Source organism: Eurypyga helias, unplaced genomic scaffold (assembly GCF_000690775.1).
Source record: "Eurypyga helias isolate BGI_N326 unplaced genomic scaffold, ASM69077v1 scaffold14540, whole genome shotgun sequence".
NCBI lineage: Eukaryota > Metazoa > Chordata > Aves > Eurypygiformes > Eurypygidae > Eurypyga > Eurypyga helias.
The window spans coordinates 46,646-64,852 of NW_010225150.1; the positions used below are offsets into that span (position 1 = coordinate 46,646).

General features: G+C 34.7%; 1 protein-coding gene across 1 annotated transcript in view; it reads left to right on the forward strand.

Annotated features, from left to right (window-relative positions):
- LOC104507141 (neuron navigator 3-like) overlaps nt 1–18,207 on the forward strand; it is a gene marked incomplete at its 3' end in the record, with an annotated part of 66,870 nt that overhangs the window by 19,528 nt on the left and 29,135 nt on the right. The window contains exons 4-5 of the mRNA XM_010148328.1: nt 6,365–6,437; nt 10,265–10,442. Coding sequence (XP_010146630.1) covers nt 6,365–6,437; nt 10,265–10,442 — 251 coding nt within the window. The remainder of the gene's footprint in view (nt 1–6,364; nt 6,438–10,264; nt 10,443–18,207) is intronic.

Here is an 18,207-nt window from a genome sequence, read left to right on the forward strand (position 1 = left end):
GAAAGTGAAATAAACTCAGTCTCTGAGAACAGGTTCAGGTGTAGCAGGTTGTGCAAGACTATGCATTTGGCCAAAAACCTACTTCTAAGTAGTGTGCATGTGACATTTAAACTACAGGTATCTGTGAGGGTGTACATGACCAGTTCTCATACTGTTCTCTAGTAGGCAAGGGAAGATCAGAATTTAGGCCATGCTCACCTTGAAATATTTTCAATTTTTTTTCCCAGAGCATTCCATATAACTGTCCAGCACAGAGAGATTCATTCTCTCACCAGCTACAACATGTGTGCCAAAAATCCTTTTATCCACACATGAAGGCATCTTGGTTGCTTGCCTGCATCTCTGTCTTTTAGTGCCTGCAGTGAAGACCAGAACTCAAAAGCTAGCGTATCTCCTTACACACGCAGTTCATGTGAAAGTCAGACAAACAAATAGTGTCTGCTCTTTATTGTTCTATTCATTTTATACAGCATGTGTATTGTGAATATTTAGAGTCCTGGATGCTACCTGTGAGGCTTGAATTGTATTTTTATTTTATTTTGATTCTACTGGAGCTACAGAACTAGAATGAGCTGTGTAATAACAAGAAATTAATTTCTAATTCTGCATTCATTTAAATCCATTGGCCTCCACAAATCTTGTTAGTGAGGAATATCCATTGGAAAGAAAGAGTCAAGTACAGGTCTCCCAACTCGGGTTAATAGTCTGGGGAAATTTCGGAAGAAATCTTGCTGGTAAAGTGTGTTTGAAATACAGTTACTGTGACACAGGATGTGTCATGCCAAATCTCAAAGGACTACTATTTAATATTGGTATTGAGAAACAAAGCAACAAGTACTGAAAAGTTTTATGGAGTTTCTGTGCTTTGAAAAGTGAGTATATATGTGACCCTCTGGGTTTCTGGTACAGACTGTTTCCATGAGTGTCCCTAATCAGCTGCCGGCAACATTAGAAAATTTCTACAGAGCAAATCCTTTGCCAAATATTATCTGGGGCTTTGGGTTATGAATCAGAATGTCAAAACACACACAGAGCTATGGAAGATAGCACTGAATGAAGTCCTAACAGAAATTACTGTTTTACTTTTGCTGCCAAAATAATCAAGATTTTTTTAGGAGGATATAGGTACAGAAACACTATAAAAAGAAGGTGTTGTATTTATAAAGGTGTCCCATTATCAGCAGGAGGAATCCAGCGCATAGACAAATAACAACTAATTTGTGTGTCTATATGTTCTTATAAACTATATTGTCAAAAACGTATCAAGACACCATTAGTCAAACCAAGATATTTTTCAGAGCTTCTTATAAATTCAGAAAAACATAATGCTCTATTAGTCATCATTACATGTCTTCTGAGCATCCCATAATTAAATTTATGTTTGGAAGTGAAGAAAGTGTTGTCTGCCAGACAAAAGAGATGAAAGCTAATCTTGGTAGCAGCAAAAATAATTACAATAAATAGACATATTCTACATGTTGAGTCACTGGTGAGTACAATCCCACAAATGAGCTCTTCCTGTAAGTCTGCTAACTGCTGGGTATTAAGTACTACTGTTTATCTACATGCAAGTCCCACAGTCTGGTTTAGTGATTTATTTCTGTCAGAAAAGTTTCAAATAGCTTCCAGTCAAAAGCAGATTACCCACAACTACGCAATTTAATATGTTACAGTAGATATTGCAATGTATCTTCTTTGTATGCCATGTAATGTACTACTAGTGTCAGAGTTGTGATATTGCTGCTTAGTTGTATGTAATTGTTTGGATTATAAACCCATAAAATGTGGGTGTAGAAATATTTTGGGGCTCACTAATATACAAGCTGTAAGTATTTCAGATGTTTGTTTCATAATGCTGTGTGTATGAACAATATTAAAAGGATTTGATTTATGAAAGAAGCTTAATATATTGTAAGCATAACTCAATGGGCTTAATTTTAAAAGCATCAAGTGGTGTTATCTACCTGATGATGCCCACAAATCTTAATTCTTAAATTAACATACTCTTAGCTTAGTTTATCTGCACCCATGATGCTAGAGCTACATTTCAGAATTTGACATATTATTCTTGAGTTCTGATAAGGAATTGATTAAATTATCGGAGAGGGATTTTTACATCTGAAAAGCAATCTCATATGTATTGAATGACTTCCAACATGGTTAATTGAATAGCTTAATGGACAAACATCTATGTGGCGATGAAGGTTTATTATATCATCAATCCTTTATCCCACTTCTAGGTTTTAAAATTTTTAATGTGGCAGATCTGCTATTCAATGTACTGCCCTTCTTCTACTCTTTTGAAACTCTAATATAAAATAAGTGCCTTGGAACAAAAACTTTGGGGATTTACAGTGATGGAGAGCTGTTCAGCAACAGTCTGATCTTGGCAACATCTAACTGTAAAAGCAATTAGCAAATTTGAGTCACTTTCTGTGTCATGATATGTAAGATCTGGAGTCAATCTATATATTCTGAATCTGTTCTGTAATCAACTGTGTCTTCTGCTACAACACTGTAATTCTGATGATACCATTCATGCTAACGAGGAACATCAGCTCTCTTATAAACTGGTGCTTTTTGGAAGCAAAATTCACTACAAAACTGTGGGCATTCATAAGATACTAAATTTGTCTGGTGTCCATGTTAAGTGTTACACTGCAAAATCTTCAGCCCTTCATATATAAGCAGGTAGAGTTATACGTATGCAGTGTCAACTCAAGGAACAGTTTACCCCAGCACATAACAACCCCACCACTTACTACTTAAATAAACAAGGACTTCAGGGATTCATACCACTCTTGATTGAAACAGTATTGAGGACTGGAAGCTGCTTGATATCTCTTAGAACTTTTGTAATTGCAAAATTACTCTCATCTGTTAATAAGTTTGAATAAAAAGTGTTTGGGGCTGCTAGGGTTTGAGTTCAAAGGATAACTGTGGTTTGCCAAGGCAAGAAGTAGGTAATTAAAGCAATGTTTAGAGACACACTGAGAGCTTCAAAATGAGACAACTTTAAGGCTAATGTTTTCTAGACTGGGGAGGAAAGAAAGTGAAAATAACTCCAGAATGCATTAATGTGCTTCTCATTGAATTTTGTTCCTGAGACTTTTATAGTAACTGCAGTTATTATCAAAGTCAATAAGTCAAATTCTGACATTTTCAGTGTATTATGTGGCTGTGAGTTGTCACACCAAACTTGCTCAATTCACAAGCCAAAACAAGACTTTATTTATTATCAGAAAACTGATTGTAAGTCAAATTCTGACATTTTCAGTGTATTATGTGGCTGTGAGTTGTCACACCAAACTTGCTCAATTCACAAGCCAAAACAAGACTTTATTATAAGGCTAACAGTGCAACCACAGTCTATTGTCTGAAAGCTGGCCAGTGCTATTACTTCACACACCACCACCAAGAGAGATGGCTTTGGACCAAGGGCTTCTATTACAGTTCTCTTGGTGAACTACGAAGTACGGCAGAATTTGCTTTGTAGTTCTGCAGTATAATTTGAGTCATTGGTGTTAATGGTAATGGCTAGTTTTGGCTGAGAGTTTGAGAGATGTGACTTCAAAGACATATGCTGCAGAAGTAGACATGTGAAGTAACCAGGTGCCATTTCTGTAGGGAATTTTTAACCTTAAATGTATATTAAGGTTTATATATTAGGTTTATCATTCAGTGAATATTCAGTATTGCAGGTAGATTTTGAGATGTTTTCATGCCACGTAAAGGCTTAAATGTTTTCTAATAAATTAGGTTTTGTTTACAGCTCTGGTGTCCTGAACTACTGCAGAGGACATAAGCCCACTATGAAAAATATTTTGGTTATAGTAGGAGGTCTGCTAGGAAATACTGTTTCAGTTATTTGGAGATGGATGCTACTGATGTCAGCCTGAGGTGGGTTTTTGTTTTTTTTTTTAGCTTCCAGTATTTAGTTGGAGAGCAAAATTTCCCATCTTTGAAGTAGTTGATCCTGCATTATGGTTGATTTGAATGTTCAGAGAGACACTCAGTTATACAGCTAATATCCAAACAAATCTTCGTTTCTTTTAAATTCTTCAGGACAGGAAAATTTCCATTCAAACTGTTTTCTTATGCAGTTGACATTGTTAAAGGTCGAGTAGAAACATCCTCGTGCATTATTTTCACGAATGATTCAGGGATGTAGTTGGAGGTCAGGGCTGACCCAACCCAGTGTATTGCCTTTGCCATCAGGTGTGGCACCATCTGCCTGTCCCTCCTTCGAATCACCCCGTTCCTATCCCAAGCCATGCCTTACTCAGACTGGGACGTGCCCTCCCCTCTGACGACTCCTGTGCTCATCCTACTGCACAGGAAACCGGAGCGGCTGAAACACATTTGCCTTTTTCGCTGGGCAAGTTTCCTGTGCGGAGCCAGCTCCCGGTGTGCTCAGGGAAGCGCTGAAGCCCAGCGGAGCCGGCAGCGGCAGGCCCCGCGCCTGGGAAGGAAAGGAGGTGAGGAAGAGGCTGACCTTCCTATTTTAGCTGCGGCCAATTTGGAACTGACTGAGCTGTGTCATGTCTCTGCACCTTACGGAAAGATCCATTTAATTTGGGGTTATTTTCGTGGTGTAAAATGACATAAACTTTTAAGAAAACAACAGACTTAATGCCTGAGTTTCTGCAGTTACTGTGCTGGGCCAGAGTTGGAGTAACCCCATGGACCATAGGATGGTTATTCCACATTCAGAACTGTGCCAATTGGTGACACCTGCCAAACTGATTTATGAAAGCTTTACGGTAAAGCCCAGTTTTGGACTAGCTTTAGTTAGCATTAGCTGCAGAGTTACTTCTGTTTGGTGTGGTGTTTTTTTGAGGGTTTTTTTGTTGTTGTTGTTGGGGTTTTTTGTTTGTTTTTTGGGGTTTTTTTAAATTGGCTTTGGAGAGATATTATTATCATTTCCTAAAAATGTAGTATACCCTTGAAAACAACCCTTTGAAAAGACTTTTCAAAAGATGTGTTTACTAATGGTTTGGAGTTTATTGTCCTTAAAAAGCACATATCTAAAGATTTTGCAGGTGTTTATGAGTTTATAAATACTGCCTGTGGAACAACAGAGCCTGTGTGAGCTCATAATAGAAGACCCTCCTCCTAGGCAAGAGAAGACATTGCCAAGGATCTAGTAGCTTTTATTCAAGGAATGAATTTACCTCTCATGTTTTGATAGTTGAAAACTGTTGATATGAGGTGTTGAAAAATGTGTAAACATTCAAATAAAATTAACTGCATAGACTTGATATACTGCATGCATATGTTTTTTTGTGTTGTATATTTCTCTTTATGTTCTCCAATAAAAATTTGTATTTATAATATATTATTAATATATATATTTTTTTTATATATATTTTTTTTAGTTTTGTGGACCTAATTGTCTTGAAAAAATCTGTCAACCTAAAAAATATATTTTAAGATCAAGTTTGTTGAAGGCACTTGACATCAGACACCTCTCTATTTTTCTAATTTTTCTTTTTTCATTGCAGCATATTTATAGCCAAAGTTGTTAGTTAAAGGATTTTGCATTTCTAGCTGAATATTTACTTCATTGCTCCTGGGAGGGCTGAGGGAACCACCTGGGGATGGTGACTCAGGAGAACCTTTTGGTGCACTCTGGCTCTCTAATCTGTTAGAAATAGATATATGAAAGTAGTTAAATTAGTTCTGTGATTACCCATTTTAGAGGCAGAAGTTTTGTCCTTTTATTTATCTACATTTAAGCTACGTGTTCTTCTCTTTTCTAAAGCTCTCTGTGATAACTAGATTTCTTCTAAACCTCCAACAGAAGTCAGCAGTGTCCTAAGCAAGCACTCTTCAGAGTAGCATAAACATGAAATAAATTAAAATTCTTTAGCATAAGATTTGAAGGAAAAAGAGAATAAACCTCTGCTGTGACATCATTTTCACAGAATTCTATATCATCCCAAGGAAATACCTTCACTAACACATTTGTTGGAGGTTTTTGCTAGCCTTTTTTAGTTAACTTGGTCATCCACATCTCGACTTATACTCAGTGTCTAATCTTCTGTGGATGCTTTCCTTGTTGCTTGTTTGTAGCATATAAAATCCAGTTTTATGTTAAGTAGGTGGGTTGCTGTTTGCCCGCATGCCATTCTGGATTGGGCATTTATGAATTGTTTTTAAGCACCAAAGTGGACAATGAAAGCTTTATATCAATTCCCCAATTAGCAGTAATCATTCTTGTTAAACTTTGGTAAAGAGCTGTAGTATGCGATGAATGTAAAGTATTCATTCCTGGGCTGTTTCTTTTTTTTTTTTCCCCCCCTGCATTTCTACATTTTGTCAAATAGTCTTACGCTGCTTGTTATTTCTGTTCATATTGCAGATTGAGAATGTTGATGTCTGCCTTAGCTTTCTGGCAGCCAGAGGCGTAAATGTCCAAGGTCTTTCTGCAGAAGGTAAGAGAAACAAATCATCAGAACCAATAATGGGATTTAAAAAAACCCCAAAACTAATTTTCTTAATACAAATTATTTGCACCTAAATACCAAGCTCCAGATGTTTTGAACAGCATGCAAATATAGATTAGTGATAGAGTGAAAATTTCCTTTTAATTTTCCCATGAAATTGAACCAAGAAATTTAATATATTTATGAAGCCTGAGACAATGTTTTAAAATAATATTTTTTCAGTAGTAGTAATCTTTTCATGTTACCTTATTTTAGGTAAGTACATGGTTTCTCAAGTGTACTTTTAAGCTTGTTTATATAATAGATTAAAAAACCAAAAATGAATATGATAATCTTACTCAGTTAACTAAACCCAGAGAAGACTATTTGTTTAAGCAAATTCACTATTAGTAGTAATGCTGTCAGGATGAGTCTGAAAATTATTGTATTCTATTCATGTCATGTATTAAGTGAAAGAGAAAAAAAAGCTTACATTATAGCTTTTTTTGCTGTACTAGTCAGCTCGATCGATTGCATAATATGGTTACAACTAAGTTAATAAAGATATTAATTCAAAGCAACTAAAATACCAACTGTTTTAATTAGCAAGTAATATTTGTCTTATTAATGTAAAATTAAGTCAGGTAGGTACTTTATCTTGTAAGTTAATAAAATGTACACAAGCATTTGTCCTAAAACAAATTAAGCAGTTCTGCAAGGTGCTGTGCACCTTAAAAATCCCTCTGGTTCCCATAGTCAATAGATATTAACAAGACACAACCCACCGTTTTTATTTCCCTTGTATGACAACTAAAAGGTATAAGGAAAAATAATTTGGATTTCAGGGATGGTAATTCTAGTTGAATTTTAGAAGATACCCAGTGAAAAAAAAAAATTAAGTGCTAACCACTGGTGGGTTTTTTTGTTGTCTTTGTTTGTTTGTTTTTTAAATGAACTCTTTTGTTGTTGTTTTTTTCCCTGTACCTTAACAGAAGTGTAACATGGGCTGGATATGTACTATCTACTGATTGTCTACTTATGGAAAGCTCCTTAACTCATTAAAAAAATCTTCTGTATATACCGTATATATGTTGAGGCATGAGCATGCTGAACATTTACATATTACCGTTCATGTCAAAGCGGTTTAGAACTTGAATTTTTTAGTGCAGCCTATTTTCACTTGCATATGTAATAACATTCAAATGTGTGAATAGCATAAATTTATTTCATGAGAATACTCTTCATTGTTTTATACAGCAACACAGTGTATGACATTTTTCTGTACTTTGTTAAATCAAAATCTGAGTGCATTCTATGATGCATTCCTTTATTCTTACCTTTGTTTTGCTTCAGAAAATCAGTTTTGGTAGGATATAAACTTCAGTCATGTAACATTAAGTTTAAATTCTACAATATTACACAAGCAATAATACTATATAGTGTTAAATACAAGGACTATTTCTTAAAAGTTTAGCTAATCTTTAAAATAGAATTTTAATAAGGCAGACCTTGGTTCTGAAGTAAGATGAAAACTAATTTTGCGGTTTTGCAGTTGGTCATGAATCTGGAGTAAATCTACTAATGTCTTTGTATTATATTAGTTCAAAGCATCACAGAAGTGTGATTCCCTTAAATACATCTATTTTAGCATGTATAATCCTGAATATTACAATTTCTCTTGAGGAGAAGACATTGAGAAGACATATGCTTTTTTTATCATGAAATTGTCAAGTTACTTCTTTAGTGTTTTGTCAGCACATTTATGTTTAAAATCAACTAAGTTTAGAAACTGCAAGTCTCTTTCTTGTAATAGGCTTTGGTAAATATGTCTTGTTACTATTGAGTCATTTATTAATGATCAGAAAGTTTCTGGAACAGTAAACCCTTAGCTTAACAAGGATTGAAAATTTCACAACCAGTTTCCCACCTCATTTTGATACTTGAACAAGGATGTGTCGAAGAAAAATAGCTTTCAAATCTTAACTGCAGAATCTCTACTGGAGAACACAAATGATAATAATGTAGTTGCTACAAAGAAAAACACTCCCTTCTTCCCTGCAAGTGTTCAGTACATATTAGAAGTTTCTGGATTTTTTTTTCTGTTTAAAAGAAGTCTTCCAACTTTAACTCATTGAAAAGTAGGAAAGAAAAAGAAGTTCAAAACTGATAACATCCTTCTTCAGAAAGAGGGAAAAAATGTAGTTTAACAAAAAAGAGCAAAGTTTTAAAATAAAAAATTATGAGTGGGATTTAACAAAGGTTTCCTTTTTCTGAGCATTAAGTGATGCAAACTCATAAAAATAAATAAATCGATATCACATACAGAAAATCTTAGAATCAGAGCAGCATAAAGATGGACAGTTAAGTGGTTTTTAAATAAAGTTTAAATAAGTTTTCTGTGTTCCTTGATAATGATTTTCATTGAAACCAACATGACTGCAAAAATCACTTTGTTGCCTATAAAGCTTTCTAATTCTGAGAAATTCTTCTGCATGTCACTGGCAGGTTCATGGGGAATCAAAGATCCTACATCACCTTCGTAGGGAAGATGAGAAAGTATGGATACTTAAAACAGATTTCCATTTTGAAAACTATATTCCAGTGTCCAGGATTGTGTTTGCTTTTGAAGGATGGCGTGAGACCATAAGGGCTCCAGTGTTTCCTGTCCTGTTAGAGTATGAACTAACATTTCACCTAATCCTATTGACAGACAGACAGTATGGTTTAAAGGACATAAATATGACAGTCATTGTTTATAAATTCTGCTTCAAAAATTACCTAAGAAAGCCTGTGTAGCACATACAGCTCAGTATTTAGATTTGCAGGAAAGGCAGAAAGATTGCAGTGCTGCATGTTAGGTTACAAGGCTGTAGGCCTAATGAAAACCCTTCACAAGAAGTTCAGTGCCAAAGAAAATTAATAATGAGGTTATGAAAAGACCTGAGTGCTGGAGATAATTTCATTAAAGCCTCCTGAGGCTTCTTTTTTGACACAGAGATTCTTTATGAGAAAAGAATAACATTATCCTTTTAAAACATTCATCTCGGGCTGTGGAAAGACTAAGAAAGCAATGGGAGACATGAAGATGCTGCTGTGGCTCATCAGAATTGCATGTGGGTAGCTATTTTAGCCTCATGTGAAAGCTCTAGTTTTGAAGTCTTCATTAATCAGTAATAGCAGGATGAAATAGAAAACTAGAAAATCATGTGGTTGGAAAGTATAAAGATGTAATCATGAACCTTATGGTCACCTTTTTTAATAGGCATTTTCCATTTATCTACTCTCATATTCTTTGCAAATTCTTGTGAATGGATATGTGCTCATCCACAAGGTTGTTACTATGTCGTCTTTCTGATTTTTCTAGAAGTCAGTGCTTAATCCCAGTGTGCACAGAATTTGCCCAAAAGGGAAGTAGAGTAATTTAAAGCCATGCGGTAGAAGGGATGTATACCGAAGGCCAGAAAGAATTCAGAAAGCAGTCCCTCAGCTTTCTGAGTATATTTGTAACATATTGAGGCAGAAGTATTCATTTCAGATTACATATATAATTAAGTTTTGGTGTACCTTTTTTATGACCATGCACATGTAACTTATCATGAAGATATTATGGAGATATGTATTTATTGCAACAGTGGCAAGTTAAGGAGCAAAGATCATAACAAACAATAAAGTATCAGTGATACCTGATGTGTCCTTGATATTAGACATAAATGAAGAAATATAAGGCATAAATATGTATAGCTATAGGTGTGTTTTGGTATAAAAGTGTTACAAAACTGAAGTCTAAAACCACAGCATTTTCACTTCTTTTTCCTCTTTTTTTTTTTTTTTAATAGAAATAAGGAATGGAAATTTGAAAGCCATTTTAGGGCTGTTTTTCAGTTTGTCTCGGTACAAACAGCAGCAACATCATCAGCAACAGTACTACCAATCTTTGGTGGAGCTACAACAGCAAGTCCCTTCACCTCCAGCTGAAATCAGCCAGTCAAAAACACACCAAGATATGCACTCGAGGTACGTTAAAAAGTAAATCTTCTCATGTGTACAAGCTTTTTATTTGTCTGTTCAAAAAGGACAAAATTTTGTGGAAATAATTAGGCCACGTGAAGACTTAAAAGACTGGGGGTTTTTTTTAGCTATTAATGCAATGGATGCATGAAAACAATATCTTAAGTGTTTATTTGGTATTAAGCTTGAATTTCTTGGGAGTAAAGCTAGAGTGAGAACAGAGAACATTCCGAACTAAATTTAGTTAAAATTTTAATTAATTTTAAAGCATTCTTGCCCTTTATCATTGATTCTACTGTCGTTTGCACATTAGGAGAGTGTTAGCACACCCCGAGGTTAGTACGCTGGTTATCATGTTGTCACATACCTAGTTCCAAATCTAAATGAACAGCTTCAAATTATTAGCAAAAAGACACAGAGAAAAGGCATGATTAATACTTTTATTTGTTGTAAACTCTTTTCATCCCCACACGTTCTGATTTTGAGTGCCTAATTCTATTTGAAAAGTTTTTGAAAGGGAGAAGAAATGGCCTTAATCTAGTTTCTTTTAAGTGGTCAGTTTATGATTAATTTTAGGAAAGCAAAGCACTCAGCAGAATCCATAATTGCTGAATTACATTACATTCAGACTGAAGCTAAAACATATTTTGAGAAGGTAGTTGCTTACTGGCCATGATGAAAGAATCAGTTTAAAAAACACAAATATCGATTTAAATGAAAAGACTATTAGCAATGTATACTAATTTAATGAAGAGCTGTGTATACTGCTGTGTTGGGTTTAATACATGTTTGAATTATTATTTGCTTCTTTAAAATTTTTTGCATAGTTAGTTAACAACTGTATGTATAGAATGTGGTAAATCAATGATCTAGGATGGATTAAAAGTATCAGACTACAATAATGTAATTTTGGTTCTTGAGTCCATTCATATATAAATTACCGTTTCATGTTTATAATAAACATGTTTCTTCAGTTGAGAAAACATTTCAGCCTATTAGAAATCTTTCTCTTGAAACTGGGAATGTTGTAAAAATATGCTTGTAGGAAAATGTTGCTGGTGGCATTTTAGTTATCTCATTTCATACAAAACTTAAGATACACTTGTGTTTGCCCTGGACATTACAATGTGGAATGCATGAGTTTTTTTCTCTGCTACTGAAAATCTATGCCTTTGAATGCTTTCTCTGTGAAGTTTACTATTAACATGTAATCTAGGGAATTACGCTGTGATAGATGAAGAATCTGACCACTCAACATTTTCTGAAATTGAATTTCTGCTTTCTGAAAGATATTTAATACCACATAAGAGGCAACAACATCTTGTTATTCAGAAATTATTTTCCTATCGGAAGTTATTTTGAATGTAGGTCTACAAGTGTTCAGTGCTTTAATCAATTCAATTAAGAGCTTAGCCAGTTTCATGTAAATACCTTTGGTTATTGGGTTTTGTTTATAATTCAGTAAAACATTTCCTGCTTTTCTAATTTACCCATGGTGAATTTTCAATAAAAATATTGTGACCACGTACCATCATCCCTATGGCAAGGAACTCCATTTGTCCAAAGCTTGAAGCAAAGCAGTTGTTTACTATTTGTAAGCAATGACACACTACTCCTTTGTCTACTCAGGAATCGGAGGCAAAGAGGGAATGAAGTTTTTATAAAGCTTTCTTTTCATTATAATTCCCAAAGATCTTGTGATCCATCAGTGCCTTTTTCTTGTCTTCTATTTTGCTATGTTAAATATACTTCATTGGGAGGAAAAGCAATCATTCTCTATCCAGGACCCCAGCATTCATGCCTTTGTAAACTGACATCTAAGGCTGGTTTAACAAATTTCCTACTTCCATCAGTGTGCTTTAGACTGTCTACAGTTAAGGCCAGGAGTTTAAAATAATTTCATTCTTTGATTAAATTTGTATTTGTAGCTATGTTTCAGCTGCAAAATATTTCTATGTAAAAAATTATTATAGTGAGATTGGCACCACCTTTCTTATTTCCCTTTTTTAAACTCAAAGCAAGAATTTTTCTGTTTGCTTTCACATAAACAGAAGTTCAATATCTGTCATCATATTTGGGTATGACCTGAGAGAATATGATTTTCTCTACCCATTTATTTTTCAGTAAAGTCTTTCAGGATAAAGGTTCTTACTTCTAAAAGCTTTCATCTGTATGAATCATTTCTATCTTCTGCTACAAATACATCTAGTATTCTGAGCTGCTAGAAAAAAGAGGAACTCCAGGACTTAAAAAGCAACAGAAATATAGATTATTTTTTTAAATTAATTGGCTTGTTAATTTGCCACTGTTTTGAAATAATATTAAGAAATAAGCATAAATTATATCTCCTTGTAAGAAGAATTATTACATTTGAAAAACAGGTTTTCCACAAATAGATAGGCATATACAAGTACACATTGAGAAGAACTTTCTGTGGTGGACTTAGCAACCTTTCTTTTCATAGCAGTCATTTAATTTAATTAAATTACTTTTTTTTCCCCATCAAAAATATTTAAAATTATTTCCCAAACAGCTTTTTAGTTTTAAGCTGTTAATGTGTAAATAAAAGCTTCTGTTGAGAAAGAAGCTAAAATATGAAATTAAAAAAGAAAAGATGCCTTTGATGGTATTCATCTTGCCTCTTACCTGCCTTGTGCTGAAATGCGGACAGTTAGATTACATGACTCCCAAGACAGATTTCTATGATACGATTTGTTTCATGGCAACTGTGTCTCAGCATTAATTACTGAAGTAACCAACATGACTTACTATTTACAGGGCAGGAGTTCATGATTTAGAATGTCTTAAGGAACTCATATGTCTGGTCCATAAGACACTTGAGACCTTTAGGTATTTTTGCAAAAATTAGTTTCTTACAGACACTTGAACCTTTTTCTTTCATTGAACAAAGAGTAGTGAAAAATGCTAACATATACGTTGTGTAATAATATCACATTCTTACCTTTTTCCAAGCAAAATTATTAACTCAATAGATAACCTAACTACTATTAATAATAGAGTAATTCTAATTTTTTTAAGTAGCAGTGATAAAACCAACAGTTTTATCCTTCCATAGTGGATGTTATTCTTTAAGGCAATTTATTATTACATGGTTATTGTGCAGCTATGCCTTTTTCTTTATTAGCCTGTTGAAGTTCTAAATATGCTTTTAGAAATTCTTAATACTTTCTGTTTTCTAACATTCGGCATGGAGAAACCTTAAGGCAGCAAATTATTCATGGTGTGTATGTTGGAAAAATTATTTGGCAAATGCACGTAACAGAGATTATTTTCCATTAATTAGATCTGTGGTCCTTTATTACCTAGAAATAGTTACCTAAGGTTTTTGAGAGGAACAAGAAAAATAATGTAATTATTATGGTAGAAGCCAGATAATGAATGTAGTAGCAAACACCTGAATGGTACATTTATCTTTCTTCAGTAACAGCAAAAGTCTTCAAACATAATTTGGGTAAATTTTCAAGTGTTTTGTGAACATCATCTTCTGATACTTATGGGTATTTTATTTTACTTGAAGACTCATATATTTCTACGGTGTTAGACACCTGAGAAAAGTAAGATTGCTTTTTGAGGCACTTTATACATTTAAGTGCATTTGATATGTATGTGTTTGTATGTGTGCCGACATACAAGCAAAGCCAAATAGACTACTTTTAAAAAATGTTCTGTAGGCAATCACATTTAATGTTGTAATTTAGGTCTTTGAAACTATGTCTTAATAATTGCAGTTACTTTAGGTTAGATTATTCCATGAGAAAAGTTATCTTCTTTGTTGCTTCCAGCTAAGGTATGGTAAGCATACTGCTTAATTTCAACTTGATTTCCTAGGAGGAAAAAAGCCATTGTGTGTGCCTTATTAAACAAGTATGAAAAGGTTATACTCTCCACTCTTTCAGAGAGAAATATGAGTTAGACATGTGAGAGGGCAGTACCTCTGAGATCTCATATGGAAGATGGTCAGGATACAGAAGTGGTAGCACCCAGGCCCTGCTGAAGACAAAGGAAGTTTTGTCTTTGTATGTATAGGGCTAGTGTCTCACGCTTCTAATTTAAGAGTGGTTCTGATGATGATGATGATGGTACTCTTGTCCTGATTTCCAGGTTATTGTCTGGGTCCCACTGTGATCATTACTAAGTCTGAACCACATGTCACTGAAGCCAGCTTACTTTGGTATCAACCTCAATGGGAGAGTGTTTGGGCACTTTAGAATCATAGAATCACTGGGTTGGAAAAGCCCTTAGAGATCATCCAGTCCAACCGTATCTGTCCACCACTAAACCATATCTCTCAGCACCTCATCCACCCGTCTCTTAAACACATCCAGGGATGGGGACTCCACCACCTCCCTGGGCAGCCTGTTCCAGTGCGTGATAACCCTTTCAGTGAAGAACTTCTTCCTTACGTCCAATCTAAAACTCCCCTGGCGCAGCTTGAGACCATTCCCCCTCGTCCGATCATCTGTCATTAGGGAGAAGAGACCAACACTCACTTCTCCACAACCTCCTTTCAGGTAGTTGTAGGCAGTCAACAAAAACTTTGTCAACAAAAGCTGAAACAGGCAGAAAAAAATTATAGTAGAACTCTAGAGCTTTCATAGCTGGGTTGTTTTCATATGGTAAACAAACAGAAGCCCCAGGGGAAGGTAATAATCAGAATATCACAAGACTGACAGAATTAGGTTTGTGCAGAAATGGGGAATTCAGGAGACTAATCTAGGAGGCTACTTGCCCTGGGATGACTAGGTAATCAGTGTCTCTGACAGGAGACAACACAGATCACGAGTGTAATTAAACTGGTTTCTGGAGAAGCCTCTCTCCCTTGATTGTAAAGTTTGCATAGGAGGGTAATGAATTTTCTACAGCAGGCTCCTAACAAAGTTATCTAATGTTGGTCAGTGTGGCAATACTTTAGCATTGCTAATCTCATGTAATCTTTCACCAAGATCAGAACTGTGAAAATTGCACAGGCAGAAGGGAAGCAAGATTCTGCATGTGAAAGAGTATCATTGGCCTATCTAATCCTAGGGCCAACAGCAACATTTAACATTAAATGTAAAAATAACAAAGGAAGAGGATTTATGGTAAGTTAAATTTCATTGCAAAGAATATGCTTTATTTATGGAAGATTACAATTTTATCCCACTAAGTGTAAAAACTGTTTAAATTATTTAGGCAATTAGTGGAAAAATCTGAGGTAAATAATAAATGGAAACCTAAGGGAGAGATCGGTTTTAGATGTGATTTCTGATTTCTTTTTATTCTAAAATTTCCTGTATTCTTGTATGACTAACTGTGGGAATTGAATACTTCACAATCTGAGGTAGGCACTTCACTCTTTAGCTATGACTTTGTTGCTGCTTTGAGATTTAGTTAAAAAAATACAGTGCTGGTGGCCTTATTTATATGTCAGTACAGACAGATAGCAACAATGGTTACATTACATTTTTATGCTTCGCTTTGCTAGTGGATTCCATTATCACAGCAATACATCTAAACTTTCTGCAGTGATGATCTTTCAACCACCCAGATACTAAGAGAAAACACATGTGGATGAAAGAAGTTCTGTCTCATTTATGGATTAGGCAGTAACTGGTTTCAGTAAGCTGTCAGCAAAATTCCCCAAGACGGACAAACTATTTTATCACGTACAGGAATGATGAGCACAGCTTGAGGTCCAGATGGATTTTGTTAAATCTGTTATATTAAAAGAGCACCCTGGTTTTCCTAGGCATATAAACAAAGTTAGGTAGCTGATTTCTACCGGCAGTTGCATATATAACTACTGCAAGGAACTGGGTTTCATATTGCCTCCAGAAGTAGTAGGGAAAAAATGAAGCATATTGAACACACAGTTTGTGCTGTGTGAAATACAGTAATGTAAATGTAGTGGTTATGATTATGAAATTAAATAAATCCATGCCAGAATACTGGCAATCTCTGTGCCAGTCTTGGTTACACCACTCTAGGTTTAGAAAAAGGCCTTTGTTTCAGTGTTCTTGGGGCCTAGAAATATAACCTTAACAGTCTGCACCAAGTGCATTGCACTGACATAGGCTAAAAAATGAAATGTGTACGTAGTCATGTGTCTTGGTTAATGGAAAGGAAAGCGATGAACGACTCTCCACTGTCAATGGTTCTTGCCATTGCTAGTCACTTGGTTTTAATGAAGGGAAACAGGTAGATAGTTCCTGCTTTTCCCACTGCAGAATCTCTATTTAATGGCTGCAAAGAAGAAAAATTAGGAAAAGGTTTATTTCTTCTTTCTGTTGTCTGTTTTCTACTAAGGGTCTAAGGGAACAAACTGCCATTATCCTAATCCTATGTATTTTTATGCATCTGGGAGATAATGCCAAATGAATTGCTTAATGTGATTGCACCAGGAACTGCAGCAACTGACTTTCAAATGGACCTTAAGGATTTAATTTTACTTTAACTGGGCTATCATTCTATCTTGAAAATCAGCTTTGGCCTTGTTTTGTTGCACTACTCAAAGATGGAATCCTTACAGTCCTCATGGTTCCCAATGAAAAGAACTTTAAGAAGGAAGTTCTTTCATCTTCATTGTCCTGAAGTCCAAGAAACTGAAGTATATAGTAACCGCATGCCAATTAAATGTTAACTGGGTACCTAAGCAAATAGGTGATATTTAATAATGATGAGTTTCATAAATTGGAAAAGAGATTTGTACCTATGATAAGCACTATATATGTCATCAGGAAAAGTGGTTCTTCTTGCACATGCTATTTGTTTACCTCATACAACTATTGAATTAATTTACAGTTTTGATACAACTGTCATTACATGCTGGGAATTACCACAGTTTCAGGAGTTTTCTGGGCTACAGCTATGATATTTTACAAAGCAGTATGTAAAGAAACCACCATCACAGCTTCCTACATATTTATAATACTACCACAGTCTCATTAGCAATTATTTTGATTTTTTTAGCTAAAATTCACCTTAATGACTATATTTTGAAACAGCATGAAAAGAATGCATCAGCACTATTTGAAATTTCATAATACATACTTCTGTTTCAATTTAGAGATTAGAAATTATCATACACAAAAGAATTACCTATGGATGATAATAAAAGACTAACCTTTATTGTAACCTTCACACAGAAAAGGCAGAACAATGCAACAGCAAGAATGTATTTTTCCCACACTTCTTCCCTGTAGTCCATCCTTTCTATCCTTCATTAGATAACAAGATATCTAATAGTATTTCATAAGCTTAAAATGAGGGAGAAAAAATGAGTTTCAAAGTGGCCTTTCAGTTTCTGAAACAATTTTTTTTTCTATAGCAATAATATGGCACCTACTAGATAGAAAATCTAAAAATTTAAATTATAATGCATTTTATAGACTCTCAATAGATTCTAAGATTCTTAAAAAACTTTTCATCTCCTATTTAAATATTTCACTACCAACCTCTCAGAAACTTCTTTTATCTTTTACATTCTCACATAATCCTGTGGGCCAGATCCTGAAAATCTTGTCTTTACTGACTGGTACCAGCCATTGTGTGTTAATTAGTATGTTCTATAGGTCTTCCTCTCTGCAAAGTACCTGATGTTTGAACATTTTCTTTAGGAACCCGTGACACATAGTTACACTGATTTTTCCTGTTTATAAATTACCTCTGCCATCTGCTTAAGAATATTTCTTTCCCTGCATCTCATTCTGTTTGCATTTCAAAATACAAAATGTCATTCTTTATTGTTTGCTCTTATAGTTTTCGAAAGAGT